At 45.2% G+C, this 17,861-nt stretch overlaps 2 protein-coding genes across 2 annotated transcripts in view; one reads left to right on the forward strand and one right to left on the reverse strand.

Moving 5' to 3' along the window:
* Positions 1 to 515: 515 nt before the first annotated feature.
* Positions 516 to 3,060, reverse strand: RXFP3 (relaxin family peptide receptor 3). Its single transcript, XM_042875358.1, has one exon. It carries the CDS (start codon positions 2,987 to 2,989, stop codon positions 1,652 to 1,654), a length of 1,338 nt encoding a protein of 445 aa, XP_042731292.1. The 5' UTR covers positions 2,990 to 3,060; the 3' UTR covers positions 516 to 1,651.
* Positions 3,061 to 11,818: 8,758 nt separating this feature from the next.
* ADAMTS12 (ADAM metallopeptidase with thrombospondin type 1 motif 12) overlaps positions 11,819 to 17,861 on the forward strand; it is a 187,078-nt gene continuing 181,035 nt past the window's right edge. The window contains exons 1-2 of the mRNA XM_042875418.1: positions 11,819 to 11,930; positions 17,201 to 17,562. Of these exons, the coding sequence (XP_042731352.1) occupies positions 11,819 to 11,930; positions 17,201 to 17,562 (474 nt within the window). The remainder of the gene's footprint in view (positions 11,931 to 17,200; positions 17,563 to 17,861) is intronic.

Genomic DNA, 17,861 nt, shown 5'->3' on the forward strand with positions numbered 1-17,861 from the left:
CAGTAAAAGTCTCTGCTGACTCGAATAAAAGAACAGTGTCTCACTGCAAGAAGCAGAACCAGCTGCTTCCAGACCAAACTGGAATTTTACAACAGGATTTATTGACATATACAGCAAACCCAAAGGATTCTGCAAGACATAATTGCTTCTAAAGGCATTGTACTTTTCTCCAAACAGAAATAGTGAGTTTGCTCTGTATCTGTGCTTAGAGGTGACAAAGAGCCCTCCACAGAAATGCTTCCCCCTCACAGAGTCAAGTACACTTTGGAGTTACACTACAAGAGCGGAAAGTGGAAATAGAGGTTTTTTAAATATTGTGTTGATATTTTCAACACATTTAACCCATTTGCACTTTCGGATATTAATCAACACCTTTTGAAAAAAAAAGTTTTTCCCTCCTCTAAAAAGGAACAAAACAGAACAACCTTGACCTTTCCTTTTAAAATTTTTTACCATACTAAAAAATAAAAAAAAATAAAAAAAATAAAAATAAATTAGAAAATATATAACCTTATCATAAGAAGTTTCACAGCTTGGAACAGTATTTTTTTTTTTTTTTTTTAATGCTTTTGCAAGTTCATTTCAGATCAATCCCAAATTATTCCCCAGCTGTTTCTTTGGAACACTGGTTGGGACAGAAAATTTCTGCCCTTTTCTGGGGTGCTGAACTGCAGCTTCTTGGGCTTCTCACACTTTAGGATTTGAGACTGAGTTAACTGAAACACTGGCAAGTATCATTGCAGATCCCACAAAACTTTGTGATTTGTTTTAGCTGAAATAAGAAGTATCCTGGAGCAAACAGTTTGAAGTAGATTCTTCCCCTTTTTCTCCTTTATTTACAATTGTGCTGATCTCCTGGAGTGAACTGCCCAACAATCTGAGGCACAGAGCAGAACCTGCAGCCTCCGTATGCCTGGACAGAAGCCTGCCTTGGAGCTGGGCCTGCAGGTTTCCTGCTTCAGCAGAGCTGGGGAGCACAGTGTTAGGAGGTGGTAGGGTGCAATTCCCTTCCCTCCAAACCCAACCAAAGCAACCCCTCTTTGTGAAGCTGCAAGTCCTGTCCCAGGCTTTCTCCTTCGCTGTCCAGGATCTGTTATCCTGCTTTGTATGCCGGTAGCAGCAGATGGGATGAGGAAGCCACAAAAGAAGATCCTGCAACTATCCAAAGACAAGCACAGCGCTCCTTCTCCCCTCTTGGTTGGTCCCTGGGAAGGGAGAAAAGAGCTGAGCCTGAACAAGCAGGAGCCCTATACCTGCTTGACCTGGCCCTTTCATGCTCATGCCATGAGCATGAGCACAGCTGATGTTGTGGGAACAGTCTTGCTTCACCCCAACAAGCCTTACCCTCACTGGCTGACCCCACAGCCGGAGCTCCAGCAGGAGCCAGGACAAATGTAAGTAATGAAATGCATCTCTGAGAGACCTCCTGATCCCTGGCACACCACAACATCCCTTCCTCCTCCTGTTCTCCATTCTGGGGCACACTTTCAAGATAATTTTTGTCACACAGCTTCCAAGAGCAGACAACTCCAGAAAAGTTTCTCCCACCCTTGTCCACCTATCTCACCTTCCCTTGATCCTAACAGGCATTCAATGTCCCAGGGCCACATCCTGCACAGAACCCCCTCCCAGTCCCCTCTCCATGGCCATCTCAGTAGTGTTGCTCCCTGGAGGCAGCGGGCAGCATGTCACATCGGCTGCTGTACACCACCACCCCAGGTGGGTAGTAAGCCAGCTCCGGCTGGACAGCTGCAGCTGCAGAGGAAGGTGCAACAGGGTGGACAGGCACCAAGTCGTGCAGGGCTTGCTCCTCCTGCTCTGGCTTGGTGGTATCGGTGAAAGGACGCATGGTGGTGAGAGAAGGTGAGGTGATCCTCCAGAGAAGGCTCTTCAGTGCCTTGCGGAACTCCCTGCGCATCAGGCAGTAGAGGATGGGGTTGAGGCAGCTGTTAGAGTGTGCCAGGCACACACTGATGGGGAAGAGGTACACCTGTGAGAGGAAGTACTCAGCACTGAAGTGCACCACATTGAGCTTGATGAGAATGCCCCACGTTGTGAGCGCTTGGTTGGGCAGCCAGCACAAGAAGAATGACAGCACCACGATGGACACTGACTTGGTGACTTTAGAGCGGCGTTTAGTGCTGGGACCACTGCAGGTGCTGCCAACATGCTTATCACTGATGAAGCGCACCAGGAGCAAGTAGCAGAGGCTGATAATGGCCAGAGGCAGCACGAAGCCCAGCAGCACCTTTTGGGTTTGGTACAGACCTAGCCAGAACTGTGCATTGCTTCCTCGGCCCTCAGGGAACTTTACAAGGCAGAGGACATCATCAAAGACGGTGGCAGTGGTGGAAAAAATGGCTTGGGGCAGAGAAGCCAGGATTGCCAACAACCAGATGAGTGCACAGAGCCACTTGGCAGAGCAGCAGCCACCCAGAGGGTCACCTCGCCCCTGGTTCTTCAAGGCTGAAGCCACAGAGCGATATCGAGCCACACTCATGGCAGTGAGAAAGAAGACACTGGCATACATGTTCATGGCTGTCACATAGGAGACAATCTTACACATAGCTTTGCCGAAGAGCCAGTTGAAATCTAGGGCATTCTCCACAGCCCAGAAGGGTAAGGTCAGCACAAACTGGAAGTCAGTCACAGCCAGGCTGGTCACAAAGAGGTTGATGGAGGACTTCCTCCAGCCTTGCTTGCTCTTCATCAGGTAGAGAACCAGCAGGTTGCCCACCAGTCCCAGGGCGCACACTACAGAGTACACCAGGGAGATGACAATCCGCACCACGTCGGAGCTGTCTCCTTGCATCCCATCGGCTCGCTCCAAGTTGAGGTTCTTGAAGAGCTGCAGGAAGGACACGTTGCTCTTGTTACCCATCTGGCCGCTCTGCAGCAAATCCAGCGGTGCATTCCAGGGATCCCGACCCGCTCCTTCTTTTATGCCGGCGGCAGCCGAGCAGGAGTCGCGCTCGCAGGGCTCATCCATCCCATGCTCGGGAGCGGCGGAAGCTCCGCTTCCCGAGCGCCAGAGAGGGAACCGTCGCAAAGGACGAGCAGCGGCTCTGCCGCTTGGCGAGGCGGTGCGCCCGCCGCGCTTATATCCGCCCCCGCGGGGCCGGGGCATGCGCGGAGCTCTCCCGGGTGCTGAGTGCTGCGGCCGCGCCCCCATTTCAGCCCCTCCTGCTCTGTGTTCCAGCCCCGGCCAGGCAGAGGTGGCCGCACGGCTCCAGCCCTTGGTTTTTAGGGAGTTCGCTCCGCTCCGCTGTCCCGCGCTGGGACGGGCGTGCGCGTCGGTAGCTACCCATGGCAAAGCGATGCTCAACCGCTTCTCCCTCCATCTCCTTAAGAAAATAAATTCTGGCCGGTGTTTTACGCTCCGGAGAGCAGCCCTGCCTTTCTGCAGCCGTCCCGCGGAGCTTGAGGAGTGCCGGTGGCGCTGATCTTTGCTTGGCGGCTCCCTTCCTTCCGAGGAAATTCTGCACGCAGCGCAGGGGCACACGATTCACAGAACCGCGGGACGTCCCGAGGTGGAAAGGCACCCACAAGGATGAGTGAGTCCAACCCCTGGCTCCACACAGCACCACCCAAAAAACAAACCCTATGTCGGAAAGCGGCGTACAAACAGTCCTTGAGTTCCGGCAGCCCAGGGCCGTGCCCACTGCGCTGGACAGCCTGTTCCATGCCCACCGCCCTCTGGGGCAAAATCTCCTGACCATCCCCGACCCGCCCTTGACGCAGTTCCGTGCCGTTCGCTCGAGTCCTTCCAGCACCTTTGCAGCTCGGGGGAAAACACAGTGCAGTTACCGCTGTTCTTAGCGGAGCAGCCCGGCGAGGGGCTGAGGCCGCGCTGCCAGCAGCTCCGGCAGCCGCCCGCCCGTAGGGGGCCCCGGCGTACCAGAGACTTCGGGACCCCCCGCTGCCCGTCACCGCGCCTGGAGGCGGCTCCGTGCAGCGGAACGGAAAGCAACAGGTGAGAAGTGAATCGGAGCTTTCCTCCTCGTCTTCCCATGTTAAACGGAGCAAAATTAGCGCACATTTTGAAAAGAAAATAGATTCCACACGGACTTAGACATACCATACCAAGTGACCATCTTCTCTGTAGTCTCAACGCAGATTTATTTTACTGAAATCCCTGCAAAAACACCAATGTGTGTGTGCCACTTGTTGCGAGTGGTCCACTTTTCACTATGTTCTACATCTGTGGTGACCTTCTGAAAGTATCAGCCAGTTAATGGAAATGCTGACAGAGAATGTGAGTAATCTGGAAGTTCTTTGCATCAACTCTATTGCACATAACAAATGAATAACTTAGTGGAATTAGTTCTGTAATTAACTGTAATGCTCTGGGGAGGTTTAGCCTCCAGATTACTTGCTATGCTAAATACGTTGGTACTGGAGTAACAAAAATTGCAGGGGGAAGTGGAGAGAAACCATAGCTGAAAATATATTGCTTTTTGTAATCCACACAGAAAAAGCTTCAGAGTGGAACAGAGGTACCTGATGAGAATATTGATACTGGATTTTGAGCTCAGGAATGCAAGCACAACATACTTGCCCAGGTCCTTTGCTCATATTCTGACCACCGGATGGATTTCTTTGTAGCTTCTTTGTAGCTTGTAGGTTTGTCTTTTTCTTTCATCATCCTTTACCGAAGAGGATTTTTAGAGACAGTAAAGAGAACTTGTTAGCTAGGTGAATAGTCAAAGAAATGCTCACTGTATGTTCACAATAATTTATTTGTCACATCATCAGGACATTTCTGTAGCTGGAAAATGTATAAAATGTCATCTGATTTTTTTGAAGAGGTGTTGCAAAATTCTTCATGCCCAATGTTTTTTATTTTGGACAAAGCTACCTTCTACTTGCTCCATGTAAGTGCAGTAACCTTGCCAAAGACTTATCATTAACATGTGACTTTCTGGAGTCTTCTTTTTATCAAATAGTTGGTGTAGCTGGCTTTACTCAATTGACTTCTGTGAAAATCCTAACAAACTTGTTAGGCTTAGGCTTCCAAGGAGTATTCTTATGACTGCAGTAAAAGTGACTGATTTGCCTACTTCTGAACTCTCAAGCAGATGGTTTAGAGCTATGTGTGAGTCTTCTGGAGTTTGTATAATGCTGTGCTGCAATAACCATTGGGCCATCTTCACTTGTTTTAAGGCAGCATTGATCTAAACAGCAAATGTAGAAGGCTGTCACCAGAGAGTTGCAGTGGCAACTGCCCCTTGGATTTAACTCTATCATGTCAGAGTGAATGTGACAGAATGAAATGTGCTCCTGCAAATGCCTCTAAAGCAACATTTAAGAGTGTTTCAGATAAATATGCCAAATAAACATTTGCTGAAAATCATAATTTACTTGCAGTGCACCTTGAAAGATCTACATGACATTTTCACTTGCTTGGCAAACCTCTTCCAAAAATGAAGGATTGGCTATGATTACAGCAGTGGCTGAACTGGCTGTATGCAATTCTAGAGTGTCTTGGCAGAGGGAGATGGGGCTTTGTTTTCATTTTGAAAGTTTGTTGTTTTTGTTTCTTTTGTAGCTGAAACTGTATTTTTGAATTACAGAATGTATAATTATTTCAACTACAGAAACATTTTCAGTGGGACTGTTTCTCAGGGCATTTTTGAGGCAGTAAAATTGTTTTATGTATGTATGTATGTATGTATTCTACATACCAAAGAAAGGGCCAGAAGTATAAAGGTCTTAATGCAGTTCATTAAAAAGAGTTCATAACGCATTACTTAGATTGACTTCACACTATTCTTAAATGTTACATTATGTTATAGTTCTGTTTCTTTCAGTTTTCTTTTCGTTTATGTATATACATATACATATATATATGTATATATGAATATTTGTGAGAGAGGCAGAAACAGAAATGGGAAAAATGAAAGAATGTTTAACATTTATTTATTTTTCTCTGGCCTAATTTCTAGAACTTACATGGTCTCTTCTTGGCTTTTTATGAGCTCATGGCTGAGCTCTCATGCTTTTGACTACTCTCAGATAGTCAACTCTTACATTTGGAACTGCATTTTATAGCTCTCTATCTCTGTCCTGATGGTGAATATTCGGTACAATTTGGTGTGTATCCACTACAGGAAGGCATTTGTGGCAACGTGAGAGATAAATATAGATTTTCTTTCCAAACCTCACTTAGATAACACAGACATCATGTCCAAGGGTAAAATCCTTGTTAGGCTTCATGGAACATGATACACTCTCCAGAAAGTATTGCTTGAATGTAGATATAAATTGTAATGATCTATGTGGGTCCCTTTGAATTTGAGGTATTCTGTGATTTTTTTCCATGTCCTCTCCTCACTGAATTCCTACACACATCACTAAAAACATATTTTCATGACACTAATTAAAAAAAAAAGTTAATTTCAAAGTGAACTACTGCTCAACAATTTTGCTTTAAATTGTTAATATAGACATTAAGATCAAATGAGCTTTTAAATTTACATGGACAAAGTGATCATTTTGAATATTATCTGTCCAATTACAAATAATCCAAGTTTGAACACTGGAATCTGAATGTAAACATCCCCTTTCCCCGCTTTCCCCCCCAATTCTTTTAATGCAATTACTCACTGCTTTAGAGTTTGTTTCATTCTATTACTAGAATCTGCTCACAGACGTACCATAAGTGGAATGTAAGCAAATATTTTTTGCATGAGTAACTAACTTAAGAAATTCCAGAAATATTTAGAGTATAACCGAAATGGAATGGGAGATCCAACATAGTCTATTGCAGTTACCAGAAATTAGCTGTGCTAGGAGACCGCATCTCTAACAGAGAAAGAGGGGAAAAGATTATTTTTAAAAAATGTTATCAATACTCCCATCTAATTTTGCCTCTGAAAAGAGCCAGCAAATGCACAGATGCACTCAGCATACTCTCCAGTGCCCTTGGGATTCGGAGTCATTCTCTCAAAGATTGTTGCCCTGCTAATACTTTCTGGCTTTAACATGGCCCACCACAACACATGTGATCTATCTTCTTAACATTTCTAATCCAAGCAGATTCTTAAGCTGCCTGTATAGTTAACAGGCAGTCAGGCCCAGAAGATGTTTCACTCTGTACAGAACAGATAAGGATGTACTTTCTTCCAGAGGCACTCCTCTGCTGACAGAAGGAGCAGACAAGCAAGCATCTATTACATGCCTTTTAGATTTCTAAACTTAGGGTAGGAGATGCTAATTCTCAATGTCTTCAGCTGGACTTCATCTTTTTGCAGCTCCTTGATATCAAACGACATAGTTCACGGTGCTGTTCTTCAGTTTTCTTTAGCCACTGCTTTTCCACTTCTTTACACACATTTACACAAATACATGGAATTCTATACACACAGTTCTTTTATCTGAGTCCTGGAGGTCCACTCAGGGAAATAGAAGGGGGTTCAGGGATGGGTGACTTGGCAATGTACCTTGATTGTATGTCTTGGCATTTCTGATCTCCTTTCAATAAATGTACAGGCACTGAACCACAGTACCATTGCTGTCACAGGAAAATAACTGATGTTGTGATGTGTTATTTTTCTTTTTGTAATTAAAGGTGAGTTATAAAAAGAAAAAAATAGTGCTTGCTTTCTCAAAATGTTCTAAAACCTCAGGTTATAACTCTTGGAACAAGAGACAACGACTTAATTCCTTATCATGAGATTTTAACAATTTCTTGTGAATGACAGTTTAATACGTAGGTATTCTACTTCCATAGTCCATAAGAGCACTCCTATGTTGGATCTGCTCAGGGAAGACACAGTTCTGTGAATCTGGAGCACTGAAATAGCTGGCCTCACTACGTCTGCACAGCATGGAAGTGCTTTCTACTTGTGCCATTGCTTCACGTTTTAAGTGTCTGTCAGCCAGCTCCAGAGCAACCTGCTGCTGGAATCCAGCTGTTTCCCCAGTGTATTTTCTGACACTGCACCCAGTATACATGTATGCCCAGGAAATCATAGATGTTTTGGATCAGATTCCCACAGTTCTTTTCCTCTGTTCTGTATGGCTTTTACATGTATAATTTTTGGTTGTTAATAAAACATAATCAAAACAAAACACCAACATTCTCACAAACACTCCTAAGTTCCTGAAGTTTTCATTCCTTTATTATTTCCTGATATTTATCCCTTGTTCTCATGTCTGGAGATACTAGAGAAGAAAATATGCAAGGTTGGGAGATTTGAACCAGTACAAGCTCTGTAGTTGTGGAGGGAAAAAAATAAAAAAATAAAAAAAAAATCAGAAGGAAAAACGTCTCATGCTTCAAGATAATTATGGGCAATGGAAAGTAACTTTTCCTGCTGAAGAGATCAAGATGGAATCCTTCACAAAATATTAGCTGCCTCTTACCAGATACTGCAAACAAAAAGATGAGTGGAAATTCTAGCAAATGAACAGTTGCATGCCTCACACCTGAGACTTTTCTGAATGCCTTCAGTAAGTTTTCCAAACCAGGACTTTGTATACACATGCCCATCCCTTGAACTTTCAACCTTTCTTTCCAGTGCTTGTAGTCAGTTCTGGTCATTTTAGTTTTTCTCCTTTTAATTCTATTCATTGTAGGCACATCCTTATTTTCCAATTTATTTTAAAAATTTAACTTAATTTTTTAAATGTTAAGTTTTAAAGACATCATATCGATTTCAGGTCACACATTCCTTTAAATTAATTTCAGTGATGTGCTGACAGAGAGCTAAATAGGATACAATTTCAAATGTCACAGCTCAGTCCAGTGTCTGATATGTGACTAGAATATTAAAAAACATAATGGCAAGTGCATCAGGGAATTTGCCACTGTAACATGAAAGACTTACATGTAATATACTGTTGTATTAAATAAATATGGTCCAATGAAAAGTTCTTCTGGCAAGTGTTAGGATTTCAAATATTACACAAAATCACTCTTTCCTGCAAAATCTGTGCCATTCCATTGACATTCCGTTAGCCAGAAGAGAGCACATTATGACTCATAAATAAAACATTGCTACTCTTTCACAAATATGTCTTGTTTCTGGAGCTATCACGGCCCAAGCTTGGGAGAATCTGCATTTCTAACTCATGTGGAAATCCTTGGATTTTTAACTGTTTCTTGCATTTTTATCCTCTGGAGTTTGAGGGGTGTTTGCAATTACATAAGAATCTTCACCTCTGAGTAACTTTCAACAGAAGAGAGAGCATTGTTAAACCTTGATGGTCAAGAAATAATCCAAGAAACAAGAGGTATGGTCAGTTTTAAGACTACCGAAAAACTCAGAATTGGTCACAATCACAGGACAGAACCAAAATGGTGCCATTAGGAAGTAAAGTGACTGGGCTGTTTCTTCCAGTACTTGAAAGAAGCTCATAAGCAGGAGGGAGAGTGACTTTTTACACAGGCTAATAGTGATAGGACAAGAGGGAATGGCTTTAAACCAAGAGGGAAAATTTGTCTTAGACATTAGGAAGAAATTCTTCCTTCAGGAGGCAGTGAGGCCCTAGCACAGCTGCCCAGAGAACTGTGGTGCCCCATCCCTGGAGGTGCTCGTGGTCGGGTTGGATGGGGCCCTGGGAAGCCTGAACTGGTGGGAGACAGCCAGCCCATGGCAGGGGTTGGAACTGGTTGGATGCTGTTAACTGATCGATCAGGAAACTCTCTAAGACTCAAGCTGGAGGGTTAGAAAGCAGGCATTCTCTATTCTCAGCACTGGATGCAAGGAGGATGAACTCCTCCTGTCATGCAGAATCAGAATCACAGAATCACAAGGTTGGAAACGACCTGCAAGATCATCCAGTCCAACCACCCTCCCATTCCTATCAGTGCCACAAGCTACTAAACCATCTCTCGTAGCTCCTCATCCAGGCACCTCTTGAACACTGCCAGGGACGGCGACTCCACCACCTCCCTGGGCAGCCATTCCAGTGCCTGACCACCCTTTGAGAGAAAAAGTTTCTCCTAATATCCAACCTAAACCTCCTCTGGTATAACTTCTTGCCATTTCCTCGGGTCCTACTATTTGCCTGGGAGAAGAGGACCCTTTCGCACCATAACCTCCCTTCAGGAAGTTGTAGAGTGCAATGAGGTCTCCCCTGAGCCTCCTCTTCTCCAGACTGAACAATCCCAGCTCCTTCAGCCACTCCTCGTAAGACTTGTGCTCCAGACCCCTCACCAGTTTCGTTGCCCTTCTCTGGACACGCTCCAGGGCCTCAATGTCTTTCTTGTAGTGAGGGGCCCAAAACTGAACACAGCACTCGAGGTGCGGCCTCACCAGTGCTGAGTACAGGGGGATGATCACCTCCCTGCTCCTGCTGGCCACACTATTTCTAATGCAGGCCAGGATGCCGTTGGCCCTCTTGGCCACCTGGGCACACTGTGGGCTCATGTTCAGCTGAGCATCAACCAACACTCCCAGGTCCCTTTCCTCTTCACACTCATCCCCAAGCCTGTAACGCTGCCTGGGGTTGTTGTGGCCAAAGCGCAGAACCCGACACTTGGCCTTGTTAAACCTCATCCCATTCATCTCAGCCCAGCGATCCAGCTTATGTAGATCCCTCTGCAGGGCCTCCCTGCCCTCAGGCAGATCGACACAACCTCCCAACTTGGTGTCATCTGCAAACTTAGGGTACACACAATCCCTTCATCTAAGTCATCAATGAAGATATTAAACAGGATGGGCCCCAGTACCAACCCCTGGGGGACACCACTTGTAACAGGTCTCCAGCTGGACTTCACTCCATTGACCACCACCCGTTGAGCACGGCCCTCCAGCCAGTTCCGTATCCAACGGAGGGTATGCATACCAGGGTATGCATATATGCAAGGGATGCATACCTTCCACCAAAGGTCTTCTGTTCATATACACGCATTCAGAAGTTTTCCCAGATGTACATATTCAATGCTTCAATTTCACAACTAACAGATTCAAAGCAGAACTTCCCTTATCTACTTGACTTACAGAACTTCCACTGTCTGCATGGTACAATGAGTTAATCACCGTTACGTACTCAATACAAAAGCACAGACCCTTCCCACTGTCTAAACAAACTAATAGTTATCCACCAAGGAGCTTACCAAGCATAACAATATTGCCACAGATTGTATCAGGATGACCTTCGAGATCCCCTCCAGTCCAAACCATTCTATGATTCTGTGAGGCAGGGGTTGCATTTATTAATCCTTGGAGAAGAGTAGAAAGCACCAGCTAAAAACAAATGTTAAGGTGACTAGAGGCCTTCCCCATGATGGACCAGAGCAACACCAGAGCCACTGAGAGAAATTACATGGAGGCTGCCCCATAGCTGCTGAGGTGCCATGGGCTCGGCGGCCTCTTGGCATCTTCCAGCTTCTCAAGCATCGCCTCTTTGGTGGGAAACACGTTACCTATCAGCGTGCATCGTGCCTAGGTATAGAACTCGCCCCTGTGAGCAGGGCTGCCTTATGGGAGCGGGGATGAAGGGCTGCTTCCTTCCCATGGCCTTTCACTGGGGACCCGGCAGGGCCGCCTGGCTGGTGCGGGCCGGTCCTCCTCACGGCCCCCGCCGCATGAGGCGGGCAGAAGGGCCGGCAGCCCCCGCCCGCCGCCGGTCCGGTTCGATCCGCTCCGCTCCTCTCGGGCGCGTGAACCCCCCGGCGGCTCCGAGGCGCGGGGAGGGGGGTGAACACTCTTCCTCCCGGCCCTCCTTCCTCCGCGGGCAGAAATCAGACACCGGGACGGCCCCGCGCAGCCCTTCTGGGGAGCGGCGCCGGAGTGCGGGCGGTGCCGGGAGGCCGCTCCGCCGCTGCCCGGCCATGCCGCGGCCCGGCTGAGCGCAGCCCTCCCGCAACATGCCATGCGTCCCGCCTAGCTGGGCGGCGAGCGGCTCATTCTGGCTTCTCATCCTTCACGTCCCGGCGCTGTGCGGGACGGCCGGGTCGCTTTTCCCCGACGGAAGGCAAGGTCAGTAAGACGCGGGCGGAGAGAGGTCCGAAGGGAAGGAGGGATGGAGGGAGGCGGCCGGGGCGGGTTGGTCCGCGTTTGCTGTTTTTCTGCTGTTACCCAGGCAGGAGAAACTGAAATACGCCGTACTCCGGCCCCGCCGTAGTTCTGTCGGCGCTGCGCTGTTGCGGAGCGTGAGCTCCGGGCGCTGCCCGTGCGGTGCTGCCGGGGCTGCCGCGAGACTTTGAATTAAACTTTTACAGGGTAAAGCACAGCTCTCACAGCTTCCTGTTGCTTTTTGGAAGTCATTGAGTTGTGCTATGTAGATAAAGACATTGCTGCATCCCATGTTTTGCTCATGTTCCTCGTTAGGAATCATCTCCTAATTAACAGTGTCATTTCTTACTGCTAAACTGAAAGAGATTTCTGATTATTTTTATCACTTCTGTACTGCAGCAGCTTGGATTGGTGTTAATAGGATATAGCCTGGCTTTGTTAGGACAATTTGCAGAAGTTTTGCTCCTCCAGATGGGGAAAAAAAAAAAAAAAAGCAACCAAGTATTAATCCCATACATTTGCAGAGTAAGCCTTATCATCAGAGGCTGAATGGCTGAATACAAGTATCCTGCACCCGCAGCTCACCAGGTACCAACTCCTTCAACCTAAGCCTTGTTTAGGATGAGAGGTTATGGGCTCATGTTGTGCCAGTAGGGGGGAAGGGGGAGGGCAGGGGGGTTTAGATTGGATGTTAGGAAATACTTTGCCTCGGAACAGGCTGCCCAGGGAGGTGATGGTCTCACCATCCCTGGGTGTGTTCAAAAACTATGTGGCATTTGGGAACGTGGTTTAGAGGGTGTACTGGTGGTGAGTTGGTCATTGGACTTCGTGATACTACCTGTCTTTCCAGCCTTAATGATTCTATGGTTCTGTATGCACTGAGGACAGTAGGTTAAGGCTGAGCATTTGTGTACTAGAGAAGCCTCTTGTTGAACACTACCCTGGCCTGACTTCCACAGGTGGCTTAACTTTACCATATCCATTTACAGCTGCTGGACATCTAGGGTAGCATAACTTAGGAATTCTGTACTGTTTCCAGTTTAAGGAGAGCTGAGAGAAGAGGAAAGTCATTAGCTGGGAAACTCTGCCAAGTCATCAAAATCTTGAAAGAGTAGGAGAAAATTTTGTTTTCTGAAAGTCCTCCTGATCAAATCAACACCTGTGGTGCTGTCAGTGGAAGAGTGTGAGCACAGAGAAGGTCTTCTGTGTCCCTCAGAGATGTTGGAAGGAAATGGTTGTTAAATAAACTTTTTGGAAAGTGAGCAACAGTTATCCTGAAGTTAGTTTCTGTTGAATTCACTTACACTGATTGAATACAATCATTTCTGTCCCTCAGAAAGGACAGGGGTAGCTCCATTTGCACTTTGGCAGCTGTTTATTTCCCAGATATTTAGAAATGGATATAGAATTATCTTCATTTATAGGCATTGAATGCTAAAATTTAATAAACTCTGCATAAAGGGACAGTTCAAAATATTATTCTTTTCCTGAGGAAGACAGAGTGCAGATGGAGGTGAGAGTGAAGCGTGCGACATCTAGGACTGAAACAGCATAGCTGTTAGATGTGTATTTTCACTTGGCATCCATGGTGTGACTGATCAGACAATTAATGTTGCTACGTGACCAAGGGCTCCCTGGATGGCTGTTCTCCAGGATGGGTCTTTTCGTAGGAGGGGTATTTCCTGCGTGCAGAGCCTTTCTCTGGCTCAGGGAGTCTCCTGCCAGAGATGAGCAACATTATTTCCTATCCCAGGGGATCAGATGGTTTGAGGGGCAGATGCAGATGGGCTACAGAGATGAAGATGAGTCAATGCAAGTGATGATGTGTCACATTTTAAAGGAATGTTTTCAGAAGAACGTATTTTCCCCCTAAAATAAATTGTACATTTTCTGTCCCATGTGACAGACAGTGACTGTTTTTTTTTTTTCTTCCCATGTTTATCTGCTCTCTGTACAGCAGTTCTTAATATAGGCAATACTCTGCCACATGTTGCGAGTTTGAATCCACGCAGGAGTAGAATGGACAGCAGTAGTTTTAAGTACTGTCAGATGTTTTTCAAGTCACAGAAATTGCAGGGTCTGTAGGGAGGGTTCCACAAATGATTTAATCAATTCTTAGTTTTCTTATGCAAGCCCTATGGGCCTGGGGCTGGTTAGTTTCTCTGTCTGAAATGACCCTTGCATGCACTGTGGTATCAAGGCAAAGAGCTGATTGAACATGTATGACCTGCTTAATGTGATGCTGTGGTACTGCTTAGGGCAATGATGCCAGCCAGCATGCCCAAATGGCAGTTGTGGGAAGACAAAATGTTCTCCACACTGGTGCTACCTAAGCCTAAATGGAGATCTTCCATTTCCTGGCCTGCAGATCCTGAGCGGGCCACTTGGTGGGACAGAGTCTGTTCAGCCTTGAGAAAAGAAGACTGAGAGGGGACCTGATCCAGGTCTATAAATATCTGAGGTGTGGGGAGCAGAATGGTGAGGCTGGACTGTTTTCAGTGGTGAGTGGAGACAAACTGCAGCATAGGAAGTTCCGCACAAACATGGGCAAGAACTTCTTTACAGTGAGGTGACGGAGCACTGGAACAGGCTGCCCAGGGAGGTGGTGGAGTCTCCTTCTCTGGAGATGTTCCAGACCTGCCTGGATGCCGACCTGTGCGACCTGCTGTAGGGAACCTGCTTTGGCAGGGGGGTTGGACTCGATGATCTCTGGAGGTCCCTTCCAACCCCTACGATTCTGTGATTCTATGAAGGCATGCCAGCCCTGAGGCTCATCTGTGGTCCTGGAATAATTTCCCTCTGTTCATGTTTGCTGGCAGTAGGTTTTGTGGGAGCCCATAATGCTTTAATTGAGAAGGAAGTTTCAGGAAGTCAGTGTTGAAGAATTACAGCCCTTATTCTACTGAGGTGAGGACTGCATGTGTGAAGTTATTCTCTCAGTTGCTGCTTCCTTTTCATTGTTATTCTTTCCCAGAAGAGCAGAAAGGCATTATCAAAATTGTGTCTCCTATCTTTGTTTAAGACTTGTCTCCAGCTAGAGAGTTTGGGTGGTTAGCCTCAGCATGGAGCTTAGTAAGTTGTTCTAATATTGATAGGTTTGCCTTTGCTAACATTGATAATGATTACTTGCAGAAATACCTTTCTCCTCATCTTGTTAAGCTTTATTGTGTTGTAATCTTATTCCCTATGGTCTTTTGCAGACTTTTAAATAATTCATTTCTGTGGTTATATTATTGTATAATATTATTTCAGCATAATTTCACTCTCCAGTGACTAACATTCAGAGATGAGTATTGAAAGAGTGGATGAAAGAAGTTAGACTTCTCTGCTTTGATAACCTTGTTGGCAACAGATGCTTAAGCATTATTTCTAGTTTTTCTGACAATGTCTAAATTGCCCTAGCATCTGCACACTAATTTCTATAGCAATGAAATAAGAAACTTCATTAAACACTTAAACAAAGTCCAAAACTGCAAGTCTCTGGTCTTGAATGGAGCTTAACAGTTGAGCCGCAGCAAGTTAAGGTCAAGTCATCATTCCATGAATTGGGCTGAAAAGCAGGCAAATGGGAGCTTGATCTTCCAGGATACTCTATTCACCCTGCCTTTGATTGCACAGTGTAAGGCATGGAGGAAAATACACAGGAATTTTGTAACATCTTCTGCAGGCAAGGTGTGTTTTGGGGTTTCTTCTCTTTTCCTGGTGCCCATTCTTCCATTGCACTGGACTGTCATGAAGGGAGGGGGACCCCAGGATAGTTTCAGCTGCTAAATTGCCAAGCAGCAGACACTTGCTTTGCTGTCAACAGGCTGTGTAAACTCTGGATAGCAGTGTGTGGGTTGAGTTTTCAGCCTCTCATTTCCCACAGTGCTGATGCAGAAAAGGGCAGGAGGCATCTCTCAGAATTTGTTATAGGAATGAGTCTCCCCATTTGCGATACCTGCAGCTATGAAGATTAAGAGCCCACTGCTGTGGTTTTCCTGGAAAGGCACAAAGTTACTGTAGGCTGCTGGTATGAGTTGCACTAAAAAAAATATATTGTCTATTGTGTAGAAAAGCGATGAGCTTATTTCTGAAATAGAAGATGCTACTGAGTAAAGACATATTGCCCTCATAGTTTTATGTATGTGCTGAGAAGTCTGGTGTGTATTTTTCATTTTGTCTGTGTGTATGCATGTATGTTTTGGTTTTCAATTGGGAGTATTTCAGTGCATGTGTCTTGAGTGCACATGGCCTAAGGAAATATGAGCAGTCATGTCCCAGCTGCAGCTAGTGGGGATGAAGGAGATATCTTCCTTTCCAAAGGCAATGAATCCAGACAACAATTTGTCTAGGCATGATTTAGCCTATGAAGCTTTGAAAGTGTAGTCAGTGGAAAGAGAAGTGTATCTAGAAGTGTTATCTTAGCAGTCCTAGGGAGGAATATGCGGCTCTGGAAATTTATGAAGCAGGTTAATTATTTTGTTAATTGGTTTAATAAATGAGATGATTCACTTTGTGAATGAGTGATTGAGAAAGGAGGAATTGAAGTAATGTGCATCCTCACAATTTCTTTTTGATGTTCAGCCTGTGATTTCTTGGGCTGAAGTCAGTTATGCCAGCTGAAGATCCTTTTTTTAGTTTACGAGTTCTTATGATTACAATTTACATAGTTTTATTATTTGCTTGGGACTTTTAAGGTTTAAACTAATTAAAAAAACAAACAAAACTCCACAGCAAGAAGTCAGAAACAGCTGTACTGTATCGTAGCAAGGGACAAGAAAGCCAGTGATATTTTTCTCTGCTGGTTCCTAATTTCTTCTTCTGGATCCTGATAAGGTGTCTTATCCAGTCTTATCGTGGTTGGCAATCCTCATGCAAAATTGCATAGTTACTTCATTCTTCTTCAAACCCTTTAAAATTCCTTCTTCTGCTGCAGCATCTGCCAAGGCTGAGGCTACTGATGTTCTTGCTGTTCCTGTAGCCCATAAAACCACTTAGTAGCGTTTTCTTTTATTTTTCCTAATTTATAAGGATCCATCTCCTACTTAAGGTGGACAGGTTTCTGAATGTGTGGACACCATCTCCTTGATCAGAGCCTTTTGTGATGGGTATGCAAGATACAGAGTGTCAGCTCTTGTGCAGTATGGCTTGGTGGACCGCTGTCACTCTTGAGTTTTTCTTTAAACCACGTGATCTCTGAACAGGATTACATTTACCGATTTTGCTTCTTTGTTTTTTCACATTCATTTCAGGGCAATTTATCAAGACACTGCAAGAATACGAAGTGGTAGATCCAGCAAGAGTAGATGCAAATGGGCATTTTGTTTCTTTTAATTTACACCATCACATCTCAAACACAAGAAAGAAGAGAGATATCGACAAAAAAGAGAATGCAATATATTATAAAATTAACCACAAGGAGAAGGATCTGTTTTTCAACTTGACTATCCACATGGGATTTCTTTCCCACAACTACGTAGTGGAGAGGAGACATGGCAACCACAGTCGTGCGAAGATTGCAATGCACTCAGGAGTTCCTTGCCACTTTATTGGCACAGTATTGCAACCAGGTTCAGGGAGTGGAACAGCAGCAATCAGCACTTGCAATGGCTTGGTAAGTGATGTGGGGTTCTGGGCTAATTCTGGTGTCACTGGAACTAAGTGAAGCATTTATGAATGTGTGTGAACTTAAAAACTGGATGAACCTATCCAAAACTTTAGTGACACAATTCTCTAGAAGAATCAATTCAGTGTTTTGAGTGCAATTCCTGAAAAAGAGAAACAGGAGGTCACAAGGTAAAGCTGAGGACCCTTGGGGTTTACTATGAAAACTTTACTTTTACTGTTTTTTTTTTCCTCCAGTACTTTGAAATTTTTGCTATTATTTGAAGCTTTTTAGCTATTATTTGTTTT

The sequence above is a fragment of the Lagopus leucura genome, unplaced genomic scaffold, assembly GCF_019238085.1.
Source record: "Lagopus leucura isolate 7727_CA_CO unplaced genomic scaffold, USGS_WTPT01 Super-Scaffold_100014, whole genome shotgun sequence".
Classification (NCBI taxonomy): domain Eukaryota; kingdom Metazoa; phylum Chordata; class Aves; order Galliformes; family Phasianidae; genus Lagopus; species Lagopus leucura.

Bases quoted from the DNA above. Each gene is read 5' to 3' on its own strand.
- RXFP3 (XM_042875358.1), bottom strand. From the start codon at position 2,989: ATGGATGAGCCCTGCGAGCGCGACTCCTGCTCGGCTGCCGCCGGCATA.